This window comes from Emys orbicularis, chromosome 5 (assembly GCF_028017835.1).
Source record: "Emys orbicularis isolate rEmyOrb1 chromosome 5, rEmyOrb1.hap1, whole genome shotgun sequence".
Taxonomy (NCBI): domain Eukaryota; kingdom Metazoa; phylum Chordata; order Testudines; family Emydidae; genus Emys; species Emys orbicularis.
The window spans coordinates 144,892,351-144,912,719 of record NC_088687.1 but is presented as its reverse complement, the minus strand read 5'-3'; the positions used below and the strand labels follow the sequence as shown (position 1 = coordinate 144,912,719).

Genomic DNA, 20,369 nt, shown 5'->3' with positions numbered 1-20,369 from the left:
CCCCTGCAGTAGAGGCTCCTGCATTTAGCTCCCAAGGTCCCAGGTTCAATCCCACCCGCTAACAACCAGGCTTTGTCAGCATTACACAACTTTAATATAGGTATCGCTGCTATTGACCTCTAAAAATACAAGCTTAACTTTTCAAGTGAATAGTGATTTTTGGGTGTTAACTTGAGATACCTTAAAAATAGAGGGCTCTTTAACCTAGCAGAAAAAGGCAGTACAAGATCAAATCCCTGGAAGCTGACGCTAGGAAAATTCAGAGTAGAAATAAAGTTAAATTGAACAGTGAGGGGAATTAACTATTAGAACAATTTGTGGTGGGGTCTGGTGGATTCCTCATCAAATGAGGTGTTTAAACCAACCCTGGATATCTTTCTAAATGTGGGTTTGAAGCAGGAATCACTTGTCTGGCTTCCTGCATAACGGACCATGGACTTGGTGAAATCAAGTCCATGGTCCGTTATGCAGGAAGCCAGACAAGAGATCCCTTCTGGTTTTATAATCTCTGAATTTATGAAAAAGAACCTGATTTTCAGAAGTACTGAGCAGCTGCCCTCTGGGGGGAAGGATAGCTCAGTGGTTTGAGCATTGGCCTGCTAAACCTAGGGTTGTGAGTTCAATCCTTGAGGGGGCCACTTAGAGGGATCTCAGGCAAAATCAGTACTTGGTCCTGCTAGTGAAGGTAGGGGGCTGGACTCAATGACCTTTCAGGGTCCCTTCCAGTTCTATGAGATAGGCATATATTTATATTAAAATTAGGTCTTTTAAGGATGTCTCAAGTTGGGCATTCAAAAACTGAGACACAGTCAATAATTACTTTTGAAAACTTAGGCCACAGTCCTTTTACAGTCTTATACACGTGGATAGCCTTTGTACTATGGTGTGTGCCAGAAAAACCGAAACCAGAAATCCCCTGTGAAAATTGCACAGTAATGTGTGCTTGCACAACACATTATGGACTAATTTTAACAAACCAGAGGAACAGGGAAAATCTAGTGGAATATATGCCACCTACATCTGTAGATCATTTAATATTGTAGTTAACTGTCCCATTCCCTCAGCTGCAATGGAAGATTGTGCTGTGCATGTATTTGCAGTTAAATTAATTAGAGAAGGTAATTGTATCATCCCCTGAATTACACCTACTCTGTATTGCCCTCCAACACTGAAATAAACACCCCAAATCAGAATCACAATGGTCAGAAATTAAAAGCCATCACTTATTCCCCTCCTCCCAGCCAAATCCCTCTACCATTTCATCACCAAGTGGGGGTGGGTGGGGAAGTAGGAGGGGGAAGAAAGCAAAATTATGTAAGAATGAAAAACAACCTACACATCTGCATCTAAGGATAGAAAAAATGTATATTATATGGCATTATTAGAGAAATAATATTTACAATGCCATTATATAAATCAATGGGATAGCCTCTCCTTGGATCATGTGTTCAGTTCTGGTGACTGCATCTCAAAAAGAATATAACAGAAATAGAAGGGATTCAGAGATGGGAGATTACGTTTAGATGCTTCAACAATCTTTCATATAGTGAGAGAGTGAAAAGACTGGGGCTGTTTACTTTAGAGAGGCAATGAATAAGAGGGGACACAATAGATGCAAAATGGTAGATGATCTGTGTTTGGGTGCATGGGACAAGGATTCCTACGGAAGTCTCAAGCTGCTGCTGAGAGAATTAATTGCTGACTATAAAGTTTCTCTGTTTTCCAGATACTGATCCTATTTGCTTTTTGTACTGAAAATTGATTTAAAGATTGTGCTAAGATAATGATCTTTTTGTAGGCTTTTCCTGTTCTTTGCTACTGTGCCAACTAATCCCACAATAAAATGCTTTTCCATTTGAATTGATGTTTTAATGAACTGTGGACATACTTTAAGCCACAACTAGGATCTTTGCACAAATGTCCCATTGACGTTAGTGGAAATTCCATCCAGGGAATATAGGCAGAACATGACCCTAGAATGTAAGTGTAGGCCGGCAGGGAAGTCATATCAAAAAGTATCTTGTATGCAGATACACACAGTGTGTTTCACTATGATCTCATAAGAAATAAAATCAACTTTAAATAATATCCAGTCTTGGATGCCTGGAGATTAACTGTGTACAAAATGGGAAGTTAAAATAATCAGTTAATGCTTGTCATCAAGTTGTCTTCCCTCTCACAGCTAGGGCCATATTCCATGAGTGACTTGAATCTGTATGTGGCATGAGATCTTGGGCATCCTGCAGAGCAAACTATGGGGTTCCTCTTTTTTGGAATTGTTTTATGCTACTTACTTCCTCTCATGATGCTTAGCTACCACAGTGACTGAAACCTGAAATATACAGATGGACTGCACTCGATGGTTATTACTATCTCCCCAGCACTCTACTTACCTCAACAGAACTGTTCACTGAGCCTCCTGCTAGCATATGTCTGGTGTACTGTTTAAACTGCTGGAGCCCATCCTGCACAGCCTGCATCACTCTGTCTCCCTTTTGTTGGAAAGAGCCTTCTCTTGGTAAGGAGCGAAGTTCTGAAATGCAGGTCTGAAGCCGAGGAAAGCTCCCTTTTACTTGCTGCAAAACAGTATTCAATTAAATTAAAGAGAGGACATTTAAAATGCAATAACAATTATTTTTCACACAATGCAGTTTGGTTGTAGAACACATTGCCCCAAGATTACAGGGTTCAAAAAGGATTGGACAGTGATATGGATCACAAGACTATCCAAAGTTGTACTGTAAAGATTTTTAAAAGAACAAGAGTTTTGGGAGGATTATAAACCCTCTTGCTTCAGGACATGAGTCAATTAGGGGCTGGGAGGAAGTTTTTTGTTTGTTTTTTTCCCCTGTGGGCAGGTTATTCCATGGCTAACTGACTGCTGTGGAATTTCCTGAACCTTCCTTGGAGGCAGCTGGTAGTGGCTACTGTTGTAAACAGGATAGTGGACTAGATAGACCACTTGTCTAAATCAGTCTGTCGATCCATGTAGCTCCAGAGGCACAAATCACTAGCGCAGCTGCATCCCACTACAACTGCTTGTGTTTTGGCTCACGTACGGGTGATATATAAAGGATACGATGCTTAGTTACCAAGATGATAGCCATTTTATACGTTGTGTTTATCCATTCAGGGCGGTGGGTAAACCTCGGGCTTGGGGGGCTAGCTCCCAGCCCGGCCCACCCATAACACCCTCTTCTCCTCTGAAGCCCACAGCCCCAGGTCACCCAAGTGTCCCCAGCCCCAGAGCACCTGGTAAGTGGCGCATGGCTTCCTGGAAGAGGAGCAGCCTGCCTGGGCTGGGGCCAACTAGCTGCAGGAGGCGGGCTTGGGGCAGGACCATGCAAGGCTCTTTGGGGAGGCACAGCCTTCCCCAGCCTATTATACGCGCTGCTCATGTTCAAGATTATCTAACACATGTACCGAATCGTGACCTTTTCCTAATGTAGACAGAAGTTAACAACTTTTGCCTCGATATAGCTGGTTGAGGTCAATCCTAGTAGGGAGTCCTAGAGTCTAGATTAGCATTTACAAATATGTCAATTAAACTACAATAGGAACAAAGTCTCCATTGTAGACATACCCAGTAAGTGAATTGTAGTAAAATCTGGCCCATAGTATGTCTAAATTGCTGCTAAATGTACATTGAAGGGGCCAGCAAAAGTTGTTATTTACAGCAGTCTAAACTCCTAGACTCACTTTTGAATTTGGCCTTCAGTCTCCATTAGCCCATGGAACCAAATAGCAATCTGTTTGGAAGCCACTGTGGAGTCAGGGACAATCATAGAATCATAGGACTGGAAGGGACCTTGAGAGGTCATCTAGTCCAGTGCCCTGCACTCATGGCAGGACTGAGTATTATCTAGACCAATAATAAAGTGCTTCTCCAGCTTTCTGAAGGTAAAGACCATTAACATTAAATGTAGAACTAGATTCTGATGCTACTCAAGCACTTTGAGGAGAGGAAAGTGATCAGACAGTCAGCATGGATTCACCAAGGGCAAGTCATGCCTCACTAACCTAATTGCCTTCTATGACGAGATAACTGGCTCTGTGGATGAGGGGAAAGCAGTGGACGTGTTATTCCTTGACTTTAGCAAAGCTTTTGATACGGTCTCCCACAGTATTGGGACTATACGGTGGATAGAAAGCTGGCTAGATCGTCGGGCTCAACAGGTAGTGATCAATGGCTCGATGTCTAGTTGGCAGCCGGTATCAAGCGGTGTGCCCCAAGGGTCTATCCTGGGGCCGGTTTTGTTCAATATCTTCATTAATGATCTGGAGGATGGCGTGGATTGCACCCTCAGCAAGTTTGCAGATGACAGTAAACTGGGAGGAGTGGTAGATACCCTGGAGGGTAGGGATAGGATACAGAGGGACCTAGACAAATTAGAGGATTGGGCCAAAAGAAATCTGATGAGGTTCAACAAGGACAAGTGCAGAGTCCTGCACTTAGGACGGAAGAATCCCATGCACTGCTACAGACTAGGGACCGAGTGGCGAGGCAGCAGTTCTGCAGAAAAGGACCTAGGTTAACAGTGGACGAGAAGCTGGATATGAGTCAACAGTGTGTCCTTGTTGCCAAGAAGGCTAACAGCATTTTGGGCTGTATAAGTAGGGGCATTGCCAGCATATCGAGGGATGTGATCATTCCCCTCTATTCTGCACTTGTGAGGCCTCATCTGGAGTACTGTGTCCAGTTTTGGGCCCCACACTACAGGAAGGATGTGGAAAAATTGGAACGAGTCCACTGGAGGGCAACAAAAATGATTAGGGGGCTGGAGCACATGATTTATGAGGAGAGGCTGCGGGAACTGGGATTATTTAGTCTGCAGAAGAGAAGAATGAGGGGGGATTTGATAGCTGCTTTCAACTACCTGAAAAGGGGTTCTAAAGAGGATGGATCTAGACTGTTCTCAGTGGTAGCAGATGACAGAACAAGGAGTAATGGTCTCTAGTTGCAGTGTGGGAGGTTTAGGTTGGATATTAGGAAAAACTTTTTCACTAGGAGGGTGGTGAAGCACTGGAATGGGTTACCTAGGGAGGTGGTGGAATCTCCTTCCTTAGAGGTTTTTAAGGTCAGGCTTGACAAAGCCCTGGCTAGGATATTTTAGATGGGAATTGGTCCTGCTTTGAGCAGGGGGTTGGACTAGATGACCTCCTGAGGTCCCTTCCAACCCTGATATTCTATAATTCTATGATACCCAATGTGAGTAATGGTACTCACTACTCAATCTGGGGAGTCTCCACTAATGTCAGTGGGGTCCCTTGAGGAGTATGATGCTGCTCAGTATTGGTAAGTATCAGACTCTGGACCTAAATAACACTTCAAATTTTGGCAGAAAAAATTCCTTCTGCCCAGACCAAGTGGGTTTTTACTATAGACACATTTTAGAAGGAGATCCAGGAATTTGGAGAGTCCCAGTAAGCCTCTGCAGGCCCCAGTTTGAGAAACTCTGTTAGAAATTATTTTTTTGAACCTCTGCTTTGTTAAAAACTAGGTCAAAGCTTTATGCGCTCACTCCAAAGACCTTCTCTTGTAAAGTAAATTATGTTAAACTGCAATTATTGTGCTAGGGGCTTTAATCTGTAACGTTGTGCAGCTTTGGGTTAGTGGGCCCAGACTAGTGAATACCTAGAATGAACACTGGATTAGTTCCTAATCCCAAAGCTCTAAATCAAACAAAATACCATTGTATTTGTCCCCAATCTCCTGTTGTTCTTATTGGGAGACTTGAGTCTTTGACCTGCTTGGCATAATCATTTTCTAATTGGATTAAAGACATTTATGAATGCACAATTCCACATTTAGGTCCACAATACCATGTTTAAAGGGTACCTTATTCCAACACAGTACTTGTTTTCTAAATAAAGGAAGCAGCACTAATGCAAAGTGTATTCCACAACTGTAGGGGAGGAAAGCTAAATGAGGCAGAGGCAATAAAAAGAACCTGGAAGCTAACTGACTGCAAGTTAGATGGGAAGTTAGAACGTAATAATGGCCATACTGGTTCAGACCAATGGTCCATCTAGCCTACTATCTTGTCTCTGACAGTGGCCGATGCCAGATGCTTCAGAGGGAATGAACAGAAAAGGGTAGTTTTGAGTGATCCATCCCCTGTTGTCCAGTCCCAGCTTCTGGCAGTTGGTGATTTAAGGATACGGGGTGTGTCCCTGTCCATCCTGGATAATAGCCATTAATGGACCTATCCTCCATGAACTTATCTAATTATTTTTTTAACCCAGTTATACTTTTGGCATTCACAACATCCTCTGGTAATGAAGTCCACAGAGTGTGCGTTGTGTGGAAAAAGTAGTTCTGTTTGTGTTAAACTGGCTGCCTATTGATTTCATAGGATGACCCCTAGTTCTTGTGTTATGTAAGCAGTAAATAACACTTACTTTCTCTATCATATTCCCTCCCCATCCCCAGTTATCTTTTTTTCTAAAATGAACTATCCCAGTCTTTTTAATCTCTCCTTACATGGAACTCCTCCATACCCCAATCACTTTTTTTGCCCTTCTCTGCACCTTTTCCAATTCTAATATATCTTTTCTGAGATGAGGCAACCAGAACTATATGCAGTATTCAAGGTTTGGGCATACAATGGATTTATATAGTGGAATTACGATATTTTCTGTTTTATCTATCCATTTCCTAATGATTCCCAACTTTCTGTTAGCTTGTTTTGACTGCCGTTGCAGGCTGAGTGGATGTTTTCATGGAGGATAGGTCCATCAGTAGCTATTAGTCAGGATGGGCAGGGGTGGTGTCCCTAGCCTCTGTTTGCCAGAAGTTGGGAATGGGTGACAAGGAATGGATCATTTGATGATTACCTGTTCTGTTCATTCCCTCTGGGGCATCTGGCATTGGCCACTGTCGGACGACAGGATACTGGGCTAGATGGACCTTTGGTCTGACCCAATATGGCCGTTCTTATGTTCTTAACTATCCACTATGACTCCAAAATCCTTTTTGAGTGCTAACAGCTAACGCATCGTTTTGTATGTAGATGTAAGCAGAGTCAGGATAAGCTCTACCCTGACATCTGGTGGTGAATTATGGCGAGTGTGGAAAAGAACTCCAGGGGCTGATCTTGTTTGCATAGGCACACCCACTCGCCTGGCATGAAACAACAGCAACTGAAAGTGGTTACTTTGGCTGGTATGGGATCCCCAGTTTCTCTGTTATTGGGGCAGGAAGAATAAAGTTTTGTTACCCTGATTCTGTGAATCAAGGCCAGTGGAACTGTTGTATGACAGAAGGACTGAGTGAGTCCTTCACCATTACCTAAGTAGCACTTGCTTGACAAGGGGCATGGGTTACAAAACCCAGTGAATTGAGAGAGGATGGGGGCAGGTATTTGTACCTGATGGTATGGGCCCCCTCTGAGGGTTTGAAATGCCAATTGCACCACCTTCTCTCTCCACTGTTGAATGTCAGAGCTAACTTTGATTCCATTAGGAGTCTAGTTACAGACTGTCAAGTATCAGAGGGGTAGCCGTGTTAGTCTGAATCTGTAAAAAGCAACAGAGGGTCCTGTGGCACCTTTAAGACTAACAGAAGTATTGGGAGCATAAGCTTTCGTGGGTAAGAACCTCACTTCTTCAGATGCAAGTAATGGAAATCTCCAGAGGCAGGTATAAATCAGTGTGGAGATAACGAGGTTAGTTCAATCAGGGAGGGTGAGTTGCAAGTTTCTTCATGAGGTTGATAGATTTCCATTCCATACGGCTAAATGCAGTGCCTTGCATGGTGTCAAGTATCACCCTCCCTGATTGAACTAACCTCGTTATCTCCACACTGATTTATACCTGCCTCTGGAGATTTCCATTACTTGCATCTGAAGAAGTGAGGTTCTTACCCACGAAAGCTTATGCTCCCAATACTTCTGTTAGTCTTAAAGGTGCCACAGGACCCTCTGTTGCTAGTTACAGACTGCTGAGCTGAATTCACTTTGGGCCAATGGTGCACCAGCACTGGGGCTCCCCTACTATGAGCTGAAATCACTAAGAGCTGAGATCACTGAGTGCTGTGTTAACTAGTGGGGGAGCCTGAAGCTATATTGCTCAGCAGCTGGTGGAGCAATTTGTGGGGACGACTGGAGGAGCAGCGAGCGGCGTGGAGCCTTGCGGGGACGGTTGGAGTGGCCCAAGGAACGGCGAGCGGAGCTGTTTGCGGGGACGGATGGAGCGGCTCACAGGTCGGTGAGCGGAGCAGCTCGTAGAGCGGAGTGGTTCGTGGGACGGCAGGAAGTGGACTGGCTCGTGGTAAAGGCTGCGGCGGAACCCCACGGAGAGACCGCCGGTTGGCCTCGGAACACGTAAGGTGTCCCTTAACACCCTGCGTGCCCCCTTTTACTCTGGGGTTGCACTGACCAGGGACAGAGACTTTGGGGGTTGTTGGACTTTTGGGACTTTGGGTGGTTGCTGGACCCAAGAGACTTTGGGGGTGTTGGACTTTGGGGACTCTGGGTGATTTTGGGTTGCTGGATTCAAGAATCAAAGGGAAAGGACACAACCCAATTTGCTGGGGTGGGTTTTTTGCTCATGGTTTGTGTTATGAATCCTGTTTGTGGTGTTTTTTCCAATTTAATGCTGATGTCGTTTACCTCATGTTATTAAACATTTTCCGCTACACTCAGACTCCGTGCTTGCGAGAGGGGAAGTATTGCTTCTTAGAGGCACCCAGGGGGGTGGTATGTAATTGTCCCAGGTCACTGGGTGGGGGCTCGAGCTGGTTCTGTGTCACGCTGTTGGGAAGGGACCCCTATGTACTGAACCCGGCCCTTGCTGCTATCAACTTGGCCTGGCAGAAGGGTTACATATAGTAGGGATTATGTTTTCCAATGTGCATTACTTTGTACTTATCAACACTGAATTTCATCGGCCATTTTGTTGCCCAGTCACTCAGTGTAGTGAGATCCCTATGTAAGTCTTGCATTCAGCTTTGAACTTAACTATCTTGAGTAGTTTTGTATCATCTGGAAATTGTGCCAACTCACTGTTCTCCCCCTTTCCCAGATCATTTATGAATATGTTGAACAGCAATGGTCCCAGTACAGATGCTTGGAGGACCCCACTATTTATCTCTCTCCATTCTGAAAACTGACCATTTATTCCTGTCCTTTGTTTCCTGTCTTTTAACCAGTTACTGATCTTCCCTTTTATCCCATGACAGCTTACTTTGCTTAAGAGACTTTGGTGTGGGACCTTGTCAAAGGCTTTCTGAAAGTCCAAGTACACTGTGTTGACTGGATCACCCTTGTCCACATGCTTGTTGACACCCTCAAATAATTCTAATGGATTGGTGAGGCATGATTTCCATTTACAAGACCATGCTGGCTCTTCACTAACATACCATCTTTATCTATCTGTCTGATAATTCTGCTGTTTACTATAGTTTCAACCAATTTGCCTGGTACTGAAGTCAGGCTTACCAACCTGTAATTGCCAGGACCGACTCTGGAGTCTTTTTAAAAAATGTGCACTACATTAGCTACCCTCCAGTCATCTGGTACAGAAGCTGATTTGAATTGTAGCTTACATGCGACATTTACTAGTTCTGCAATTTCATATTTGAATTCCTTAAGAACTCTTGGGTTAATACCATCTGGTCCTGGTGACTTATTACTGTTTAATTGATTAATTTATTTCAACACCTCTTCAACTGAAACTTCAATCTGGGACAGTTCCTCAGATTTGTCACCTAAACAAAAAACAGCTTGGATGTGGGGATCTCATCTTTCCTACATCCTCTGCAGTGAAGACTGATGCAAATAATTAATTTAGCCATAGGTGCCAACTTCTGCTGGCACCGATGGGTGCTCGACCCCGCTCTGCCCGTAGCCCTGCCCTGACTCCCCCCCTTCCCGCCCCTGCCCTGCCCCCATTCCAATATTGGAAAGAGTCCAGCGGAGGGCAACAAAAATGATTAGGGGTCTGGAGCACATGACTTATGAGGAGAGGCTGAGGGAACTGGGATTGTTTAGTCTCCAGAAGAGAAGGATGAGGGGGGATTTGATAGCTGCTTTCAACTACCTGAAGGGGGGTTCCAAAGAGGATGGAGCTCGGCTGTTCTCAGTGGTGGCAGATGATAGAACAAGGAGCAATGGTCTCAAGTTGCAGTGGGGGAGGTCTAGGTTGGATATTAGGAAACACTATTTCACTAGGAGGGTGGTGAAGCACTGGAATGCATTACCTAGGGAGGTGGTGGAATCTCCTTCCTTGGAGGTTTTTAAGGCCCGGCTTGACAAAGCCCTGGCTGGGATGATTTAGTTGGGAATTGGTCCTGCTTTGAGCAGGGGGTTGGACTAGATGACCTCCTGAGGTCCCTTCCAACCCTGATATTCTGTGATTCTAACCCCTTCCCCAAAGTCCCTGCCCCAACTCCATCCCCTCCCTGCCCCTATTGGACTCCTTCCCCAAATCCCCGGCCCCGCCCCGCCTCTTCCCCGCCTCCTCCCCTGAGCATGCCACGTTCCCTCTCCTCCCCCCTCCCTCCCGGAGCTTGTTATACCGCGAAACAGCTGTTTTGCGGCGGCAAGCGCTGGGAGCTAGGGGGAGAAGCGGGGATGCAGTGCACTCAGGGGAGGAGGCGGAGGTGAGGTGTGGCGGGGAGGGGAGCTTGGCTGCCGGTGGGTGCAGATGACCCACTAATTTTTCCCCGGAGTTGGTGCCTATGCATTTAGCTCAGGGGTGGGGAAACTTTTTGGCCCGAGGGCCACATCTTGGTATGGAAATTGTATGGTGGGCCATGAATGCTCACAAAATTGTGCAGGAGGGGCTGAGGGCTCTGGCTGGGGGTGCGGGCTCTGGGGTGGGGCCAGAAATGAGGAGTTCAGGGTGCGTGAGGGGACTCCGGGCTGGGGTAGGGGTGCGGGGAGGAGTGGGAGGGCTCCTGCTGGAGGTGCGGGCTCTGGGGTGCGGCTGGGAATGAGGGATTTGGGGTGTAGGAGGGTGCTCCAGGCTGGGACTAAGGCATTCAGAGGGTGGGAGGGGGAGTTCAGGGTGCGGGAGTAGGCTCCAGGCTGGGGCAGGAGGTTGGGGTGCGGGAGGAGGTCAGGGGTGCAGGATCCGGGCGGCACTTACCTGAAGCAGCTCCTAGAAGCAGCGGCATGTCCCCCTTCCGGCTCCTATGTGGAGGCACAACCAGGCGGCTCTGTATGCTGCCCCGTCCACAGGCACCACCCCTGCAGCTCCCATTACCCACAGTTCCTGGCCAATGGGAGCTGCGGGGGTGGTGCTTGGGACGGGGGCAGCGCGCGGAGCCTCCTGGCTGCCCCTAAATGTAGGAGCTGGAGGGGGGGACATGCTGCTTCTTCCGGGAGCCTTGGCACGTGTGCGCAGACCGGCCTCTGACCCCGCTCCCCGACTGGAGCGCGGGAGGAGTGCAAGCCCCAGACCCCGCTCCCCAGCAGGAGCTCAAGGGCTGGTTTAAACCGGCTGGAGGGTTGGATATGGTCCCCGGACTGTAGTTTGCTCACCCCTGATTTAGCTTCTGTGCAACAGCCTTGTCTTCCTTGAGTGCCCCATTAGCACCTTAATTGTACTGTGGCCCAGGGCTTGTTTGACAGGCTTCCTGCTTCTGATGTACTTTAAAAAAAATGCTGTTAGTTTTTGTGTCTTTAACTAGTTGCTCTTCAAATTGTTTTTTGGCCTGCCTAATTATACTCTTGAGTTGCCAGCATTTTTGCTCTTTTCTATTTTCCTCAGTAGGATCTGACTTCCAATTTTTAAAGGATGCCTGTTTGCCTCTAACTGTTTCTTTTATTCTTCTGTTAAGCTACCGTGGCATTTTTCAGTCCTTTTACTGTTTTGTTGTGGGTTTTTTTATAATTTGGGGTATACATTTAGTTTGAGCCTGTATTGTGGTGTTTTTAAATAGTTTCCATGCTGTTTGCAAGCATTTCACCTTCTTGACTGTTCCTTTTAATTTCCATTTAAAGAGTTTCCTCACTTTTGTGTAGTTCCCCTTTTGAAGTTAAATGCTCCTGTGGTGGGTTTCTCTGGCATTTCCCCCAGTACAAGGATGTTAAATTTAATTTTAGTATGGTAGCTATTACTGAGCAATTCAGCTATATTCACCTCTTGGACCAGATCCTAGTTTGCTTGTTCTGTTATTATTTTTCTTTATTATTTTGATCCCCTGCTACTTGCTGCCAGGACAGACCTCTTCAGGCACTAGGTCTCTAATTATGTTTGGTTTATAAAATAACATCATGGGGACAGCAGAAGCCAATGGAGCTCATTCCCTAAATTGGGGGTGGTGGGCCCGAGGGGTGCACATGACTTAGCTAGAGCACACCAGTGAGGCATGACAGGAAGGTGAACTGGAAGTCATGCTTTAGCTCTGTTGCAATCTGGAAATGATACACTGTGTAATACCTAAGTGTAATTAACAGAGAATGCTCACACTCCAGAGGTGCAGTCCGTGAGAACAGGCTTGCATGTACTCATTTAAAGTCAGTAGAGAGTTTGTCTTAAACCAAGTTTGTCCTGAGTTGCAAGCAGGCAGCATGGGCGATGGGTGAACCCACCCCCTTCAGGGAGGGTAGCTCGCCGGCTCCGCCCTTTTTGCCCAAGGCACTGCCCCCCGCACACCGGAGCCCCAAGACCCCCCCCGCCCATGACCAGAGAAGACCCGAGGACCCCCACCCAGGCTGGAGGAGCCCTGGCATGCCCCCCCCACGAGCGCCGGCCCAACCCCAGCTCCTGGCCAAGCCACTGCCCCCCCCCCCCAAGCGCCAGGCCAATCCCAGTGCCTGGCTGAGCCACTGGCCCCTACAGGCCTACCCCAGCGCTACCCTGGCTGCTGGCAGGCCCGAGCTCCAGGCTACTGGAGCTGAGTCCCCGCCGGCTTCAGGGCGGGGCCACGGCCTAGCCTTTAATACGCCCATGGCAGGCAGCAAGTTTACTTGAACTAACATGATTTCACAGGAAAGTGACTCAATGAAGTCAGTGCATGTGTGGCTACTGAGCTGTATCAGAGTATAGGAATATTGTATAGGCATCTACTGGTGTAGGCAGAAAACAGATGGACTTGGCTGCCTTTTGCTGAAGTTCTGAGTAACATATAGCTGGACAGAGCACCAGACAATATCAAAACAGTCCAGATGAGACTGAATACAAACACTATTGATGCAGTGCCTAGAGGCTCCAGTCAAGATAAAGGCATCATGGTGCTCTGCAGACCCAGAGGAGGTTTTGGTCCCTGCCCTGAGGAGCTTACTATTTTTATTAACTACACTAATAAAGTGCCCATCCAGTGCTCTGGGTATCCTTTTACTAACTATTTTAAGAGCAGATGTAACAATTGAGGGAAGGTGGAAGGAAGACCAGGGTAACTGTAATGAATTAATAGGTGCAGTTTTGTATGCTAACATCATGCACAGGTGGCTTTGCAGAAGCATTGTGGCTTTTTTCATAGTGACAAATAATCACAGGACTGGAAGGGACCTCAAAAGGTCATCTAGTCCAGCCCCCTGCACTCATGGCAGGACTAAGTATTATCTAGACCATCTCTGACAGGTGTTTGTCTAACCTATTCTTAAAAATCTCCAATGAGGGAGATTCCACAACCTTCCTAGGCAATTTATTCCAGTGCTTAACCACCCTCATAGTTAGGAAGTTTTTCCTAATGTCCAACCTAAACTTCCCTTGCTGCAATTTAAGCCCATCGCTTCTTGTCCTATCCTTAGTGACTAAGAAGAAAATTTTTTCTCACTCCTTGTAACAACCTTTTATGTACTTGAAAACTGTTATAATGTCCCCTCTCAGTCTTCTCTTTTCCAGACTAAACAAACCCAATTTTTTCAATTTTCCCTCATAGGTCAAGTTTTCTAGACCTTTAATCATTTTTGTTGCTCTTCTCTGGACTTTCTCCAATTTGTCCACATCTTTCCTGACATGTGGCACCCAGAACTGGACACCATACTCCAGTTGAGGCCTAATCAGCACAGAGTAGAGTGGAAGAATTACTTCTCGTGTCTTGCTTACAACACTCCTGCTAATACATCCCAGAATGATGTTCGCTTTTTTTGCAACAATATAACACTGTTGACTCATATTTAGCTTGTGATCCACTATGACCCCCAGATCCCTTTCGGCAGTACTCCTTCCTAGGCAGTCATTTCCCATTTTATATGCATACAACTGATTGTTCCTTCCTAAGTGGAGTACTTTGCATTTGTCCTTATTGAGTTATCGCTGACTGCCCCTCAATTTAGCCACAATTAGTATCTGTTTTACAGTAGCACCCAGAGTTCCCTATCAGGATTTTAACAGTAGTAATGTATATTATGGTAGCACCAAAGGTTGCAGTTGAGACTGGGGTCCCAATGTGCTGTGTGCTGCACAGAAACATCAGAGCACACAATCTCTGCCCTGAGGAGTTCGCAGTCTAACTAGACAAGACAGACAAACCATAATAGACAGATGACAGATACGCAAAATGTCAAAGGGCCATGTCTGGTTTTGTTTTACTTTAATTTCACTTCTGATTTTCCTCCAACTATCTTACCCAACCCTCAAGCCCTGTCCCAGTGTCTCAGCCAACTTGCCACTGTCATTTCAATGTGCTCCTTTCCCATTCTGCCCACTCCAGACAGTTGTATTTTGTTGTTTACCCTCCCTGTTATATATTGGTATTGTGTGTTCTCTCTTCCCTGCATCTCTCTATCATGTCAGTTGCACCCCAGTACCTCTCTCCTTTGTGCTGTGACAGTGCTGCTGATGGCAGAGACTCTGAAGGTGTCCCTGATCCGCTGCTCCTGCCTCTAAAGGGGAGCAGAAGTCCTATGGGCCAACCCCAGAGTGGAAGTTGGTAGGCTCCAGCCCACATGGTCGGAGGGCTGGTGCTTCTGGGGGCCTGGTGCCCCAGAGTCCAAGAGGCAGCATAGCAGAAGGGGGATATGATGAGGAGAGAGTAGTGGCCTCATGGATGAGTTCAGGAAGAGTGTTCCACTTGTAAGAGATGTGTGGGAGAAGGAGCAAAATGGACAGTCAAAGCTACTTTATAGGCCAAGTAGAGAAACTAAGGGGTGTAGGCAAGGGAGAGGAACCCTGAAATTTCTTGATGAGATTTAATTCAAAATAGAGTTCATGAGCAGAGAGAGATGAAGACTGTTCCAGATGGCAGAAGCTGCAGAGAAGAAAGTTTTTGTGCCAACAATGGTAAGGTTGGGTGGAGGGAGAGACAGAGGGCTAAGAAAAGGTGAGTAAAGGAAGAACAGGCCTGTAAAGTAGACTGGAGCACCGCTATGGAGAGGGTTAAAATAAGAAGGGCAATTTTGAACAGTATTCTGAAATGGATCCGGAGATCCGGTGGAGGTCTTTGGGGTGTAATGGGAAAGACTGACAGTGATATTCAGAACATGCTGCAATTTGGGGAACTGCTGGTCAAAAAGGCTAATGCAATTCTTCCATGTATAAACAGGGGAGTGGTGAGTAGGAAGCAGGGCCGGCTCCAGGCACCAGCGTAGCAAGCAGGTGCCTGGGGCGGCCAATGAAGAGGGGGGGTCGCACATCCGGCTGTTCGGCGGCAATTCGGCAGCGGGGCCGTCACTCCCTCTCGGAGCGAAGGACCTGCTGCCGTAGAATGAAGTGGCAGTAGAGCTGCCGTAGAATGAAGTGGCAGTAGAGCTGCCGCTGATCGCGGCTTTTTTTTTTTTTTTTTTTTTGCTGCTTGGGGCAGCAAAAACGCTAGAGCCGGCCCTGGTAGGAAGGTAATTTTTCTTTTGTATACAGCAAAAGAAGAGACCAATCCTGGAACATGGTATCCGGTTCTGGTGTGAACATTTTAAAGACCTTTTGAAAAATTGGAGAGGATGTAGAGAAGAGCCACAAAATTTATTTGAGGGCTAAAGAAAATGCCTTAGAGTGAAAGAACTCAATCTGTTTAGCAACTGAGAGGTGACTTGATTACAGTGTATACGTATCGTCACGAGGAAAAAATATCAGGCACTAAAGGGTTTCTTTAATTTAACAGAGAAAGGCATAACAAGAACCGATGGCTAGAAGTTAAAGCCAGATAAATTCAAATTAGAAATAAGTCACAAATGTTTAACAGTGAAGGTGATTAACCACAGGAACAAACTACCAAGGGAAGTCATGGATTCTTCATCTCTTGAAGTCTTTGAGTCAAGACTGGATGCATTTCTGGCAGGTGTGCTTTAGTCAAACACAAATTATTGGTCTCAATACAGAGGTAACTGGGTGAAGTGTTACTGTCTGATATACAGGAGGTCAAACCAGATGATCAAATGTTCCATTCTCACCTTAAAGTCTGCGTAGGCCATAGATGAAGAGTTGCTATATAGTCAAAGTGAGAGCTGTTGGAGGAAGATCTTAGCACAGGTGAAGATTCATCTGATGTGTGGCATGGCTGGAAGAAAGTGGTGTGTCCAGAGCACTGCTGTACTTAGGGGTCTGCTTGGGCCTAATTTTAAAGCCTGACCCAAACCCAGCCTGAGCACAAGCTGACCTGAATTCTATCCAAACCCGAGAGGGTTCAGTAGTTTTCAGACCCGACCCAAACTTGATCCTTCCCTCTGAACCTGTTTCAGTGCTGCCGCCTCATCCTTGGGCTTTGGCCTGGTGGGGGCTTCCCACTCCCCATACCCCATGGCTGTGATCCATCTCTCGACACCTCCTGCCCCTGTGCCAGCATGGCTGCATAACCCCTCTGGGCTGCTGCAGCCTTGCTGTACTGTGTGTGCTGTGGAGTGAGAGCTGCTGTGATGTGTCGGCACACTCACTCCGCTGCGCACACACAACACAGTGTGGTGGTAGCATCCAGCAGGAGCAAGGCACACAACTGCTGCCGTGTGGGCTCTACAGGCAGAAGGAGGTGATCAGAGCCTACCCGACCTGAACCAGATCCCTGTAGTTGGGGTCTGTTGGGTTGCAAGGCTCTACCGGTGATCCCTGGCAGATTAGCTGTGGGGGCACTGTTAGCTGGCACAGTTTAGAGCAGTGCTTAGGCTGACCTGGTCCTCTACAGAGCAAATGAAAAAGCAAATTCCCTGGCCCAGTGGGCTTGCCATCAAACTTCGGATGTAATACACAGAGTAGGATTACCCAACTGTCAGCAGGAGATGGGGAGAAGAATAAGGATTACAGCAGTAAAATTACATGAGGACTCAGTTATGGCATATGCACATCTCAGGGGTTCCAAGCCACTTTGCCTTCTTCTGTCAAATCCCCCGTTAAGATTCACTTCTTCCATGAAACCCATAAAAAGTGATTCAGAGGATGATTAAGTTTTTTACATATAATAACTTTGTAGGCAGGGTCTGAATGAGCTCTCCCCTGACATCAGTGATGAGCTGGGGGAAAAGACTTAAGAACCAGACTACACCTACACTACCTAGGTATTCAGCAGACAGCTGCGTTGCCAAAGTGATGGATTTTGGCCAGTGGTGAGTTACAAATCACATTAGTATTGAATGGAGGGGTAATGAAATGTTGTTATCCTTATTGTACTAGTAAAGGGCAGCAGAACTGGGCTTAGCCTGTCCTGATAGAGGGGGTCATCCTCACTTACTAAGCAGGGAAGGGAGGCCAAATCCCAGTAGAAAAAGGAGAGCAGTAGGGACAGGTGTTTATACCTGGTGGTGTGTGCTCTGCCTAAGAGTCCTAGACACTATTTAACTCTTCCCCTCTCCACTGTTTAAAGGCAGAGCTGATTAGAATCAATTGAGTCATTTGTTTTCTCAGGTCATCATTAGAGCTGAAACCACTGATATCCAGGTCTAAGTGCTAAGCCTAGTGTGGGGCAGTGTTTCAGTGGAACCTCACTGCAGTCTTTCACTAATTGCTGAAATCACTGAGAGCTGGGTTAAGGGGTGGGACCTAAAGAGGTGGCAGTAGAGAGGCAGGTGGTGGCAGAGAAAGGGACAGTACTGTGGCTAATGGCCATGGAGTGAACAATGGTGCAGCAGCAGCAATGCAGAGTGAAAGGCTGCAACTGTGGCACTGCTCAACACCTTCCCCCCAGTTCCTCCAGGGTAGGAGGTGAACTCCCAAGAACACACCTCTGAATTCTGGGTCTTCGCTGACCAAGGACAGCAACTGGGAATGGGGTGCAGTAGAGGGGGAGGGCAGTGGCATGTTAAAGGAACATTTGTTTGTAAGGCTCACGTCCCAAGATGAGAAACTAAGGCAAAGGCCACTGCATGACATACTTTGGTATGGGTGTTTGCCTTATGACTGCATGTTTTTGAATGTGGTTGTGGTGTTTTCCCAAACTAATGCTTGGTTCCCTTTCCCTTTTAATAAAACTTCTCTTTTGTTATACACAGACGCAATGCTTGCGAGAGGGGAAGCATTGCCTCTTAGAGGCGCCAGGGCTGGTGTGAACTTTTCCCAGATGACTGGGCTGACTCTGTGTAGTAGTGTTAAGAGGAGCCCCTAAATATTGAACCCAGCCCTTGCTGCAGCCAACTTCATCTGGCCACTAGGCCCTGTCCTTTCAAATCCCTCCTTTAAGATTCACTTCTTCCATGAAACCCATAAAAAGTGATTCAGAGGATGATTAACTTCTTTACATATAATACCTTCTAATTAATCATAATTGTCTATGCTAAACTGCATGTATCTGTTACAGCCTTCAAAATCCTAAGTCTGTAAGATCCCTTGTTTCACACTCACCACAAAGGGAAGGAGGCACTCGTGCTGGTTCTGCACCACATATAGGCTCAGCAATGGGATGCGACAGGGACCTGCCAAACTGCATGCTAGACAGAAGAAGTTTTCCAGGGCTTCACAAAGTTTAGAACATGTGTTGGCCCAAAAGGGTGGCTTGACATCCACAATGAGGATCTGTGGGAGCTGCCATGAGTGTGCAGTGGCATAAGCGTTACCAGCAGTGTACCCTCTCCTTGTTTCTGAAAGTGTTTTTCTGGAATTCATGGCATCCGAACAGGAAACAGCGCACCAGCTGTCCAATCACCCATCTGCCTCTGAGAAGGAAAAAACAGAAAGCAGGAATGAGTGAGACTGTCCTCCTGAGATATGGTGCTAAATCCAGCCTGAACTCAGCCTAGGCTATAGCAGGGCAATAATATCAATGCATCTAGAGAGGTATGAAAATCAAGTGAGTTAGCCTAGAAAATGTAGCTAATCCTTCTGGGGAACTACAGCCTGACCCCCAGCTCCTTAGTTGGGGGGAGTAGCCTGGGGAGTAAGATGTAGCAGCGAGACCTGAGTTTAAAATATGATACAGCAACAACAAAAAGACATTGCAAGTTGGGACTGCATATGTCTAAGCCTTCCATTGTGGACAGGGAGGAAAAAGTCTTGTACTTCAGAGCTTGAGCCAATCCTTAGAGATCAAGATGAGACCTAATAGTTATGTAAAGGGCAGCTTATTCCACATCAGCCTACAGCAGAGTTTTCAGGCCAGTCTCTGAAGCATCTGGTTCTGGTCACTGTCAGAGACAGGATACAGGACAAGATGGACTGCTGAGCTGATCCAGTATGGCAATTCCTATGTTCCTCTGGGCCCCTCTCTATACAGCCCTGGTGCAACCGCAACTGGAATAACATATTCGGTTCTGGGCACCACATTACCAGATATTGACAAACTGGATCAGCTCAGCAGTCCATCTAGTCCTGTACCCTCATTTGTAAAATGAGAATAATGCTACTTACCTCCTTTGTAGAACACTTTGAGATCTATGGATGCAAAATGCTATGTATGAGCCAGGTATTATTATTAAGAAAACTGTAACATTGCTAAGTGGTAACTAAGGAGGGGGAAGTAGGAGACCAGTGTACAGTACAGAAATTGAGAGTGAAAATAATCAAGGAGATACCCATTTAGAGTCATTCAAGGGGGTACAACAGGAGTAAAGGGTTGAATTGAAGAAAAGGAAATTTTAGGCTCAGTATTTTTCTATATTGAGAGAGGGGAACAACTTTGGTAACATGAGGAACTGTCTCCCAAAGAAAGGGGTTGAGGCATTTAAAAATAGATTGGACAAAGTCCTGAAAAGTGTATAGTAGAAAACAGTTCTGCTCTGGCCCATGGAAGATGGAATAGATGAACACAAAAGGGCTTCCATCTCTGATGCCTACATTCCTAGACTCCAGTTTTTCATATGTATCTTCCAGACTACTTATGATGTTATCCTTTAATTTACTGCAACTTGCATGGTGTTTCAAGTTAGAGAGACAGTGGGCTTTTTGCACGAGAGCTTGAACAATAGACACTTGAAGGAGAAAAATGGGAATATAAACCCACTTAAAATATGTTTTGCTCACTAAACTTGTGTTAATTTATAACATCCTTAATTGTAGTAGCTGATGCCCCTATTATGGGTCTTGTATTCAAAGGGCCAAATCTTGAAAACCTCACTCTCACAAGA

At 46.2% G+C, this 20,369-nt stretch overlaps 1 protein-coding gene across 1 annotated transcript in view; it reads right to left on the bottom strand.

Annotated features, from left to right (window-relative positions):
* M1AP (meiosis 1 associated protein) overlaps positions 1 to 18,912 on the bottom strand; it is a 63,204-nt gene extending 44,292 nt beyond the window's left edge. The window contains exons 1-2 of the mRNA XM_065405762.1: positions 18,652 to 18,912; positions 2,394 to 2,576 (exon numbers count right to left, since the gene is read on the bottom strand). Of these exons, the coding sequence (XP_065261834.1) occupies positions 2,394 to 2,576; positions 18,652 to 18,912 (444 nt within the window). The remainder of the gene's footprint in view (positions 1 to 2,393; positions 2,577 to 18,651) is intronic.
* Between the last annotated feature and the right edge of the window lie 1,457 nt (positions 18,913 to 20,369).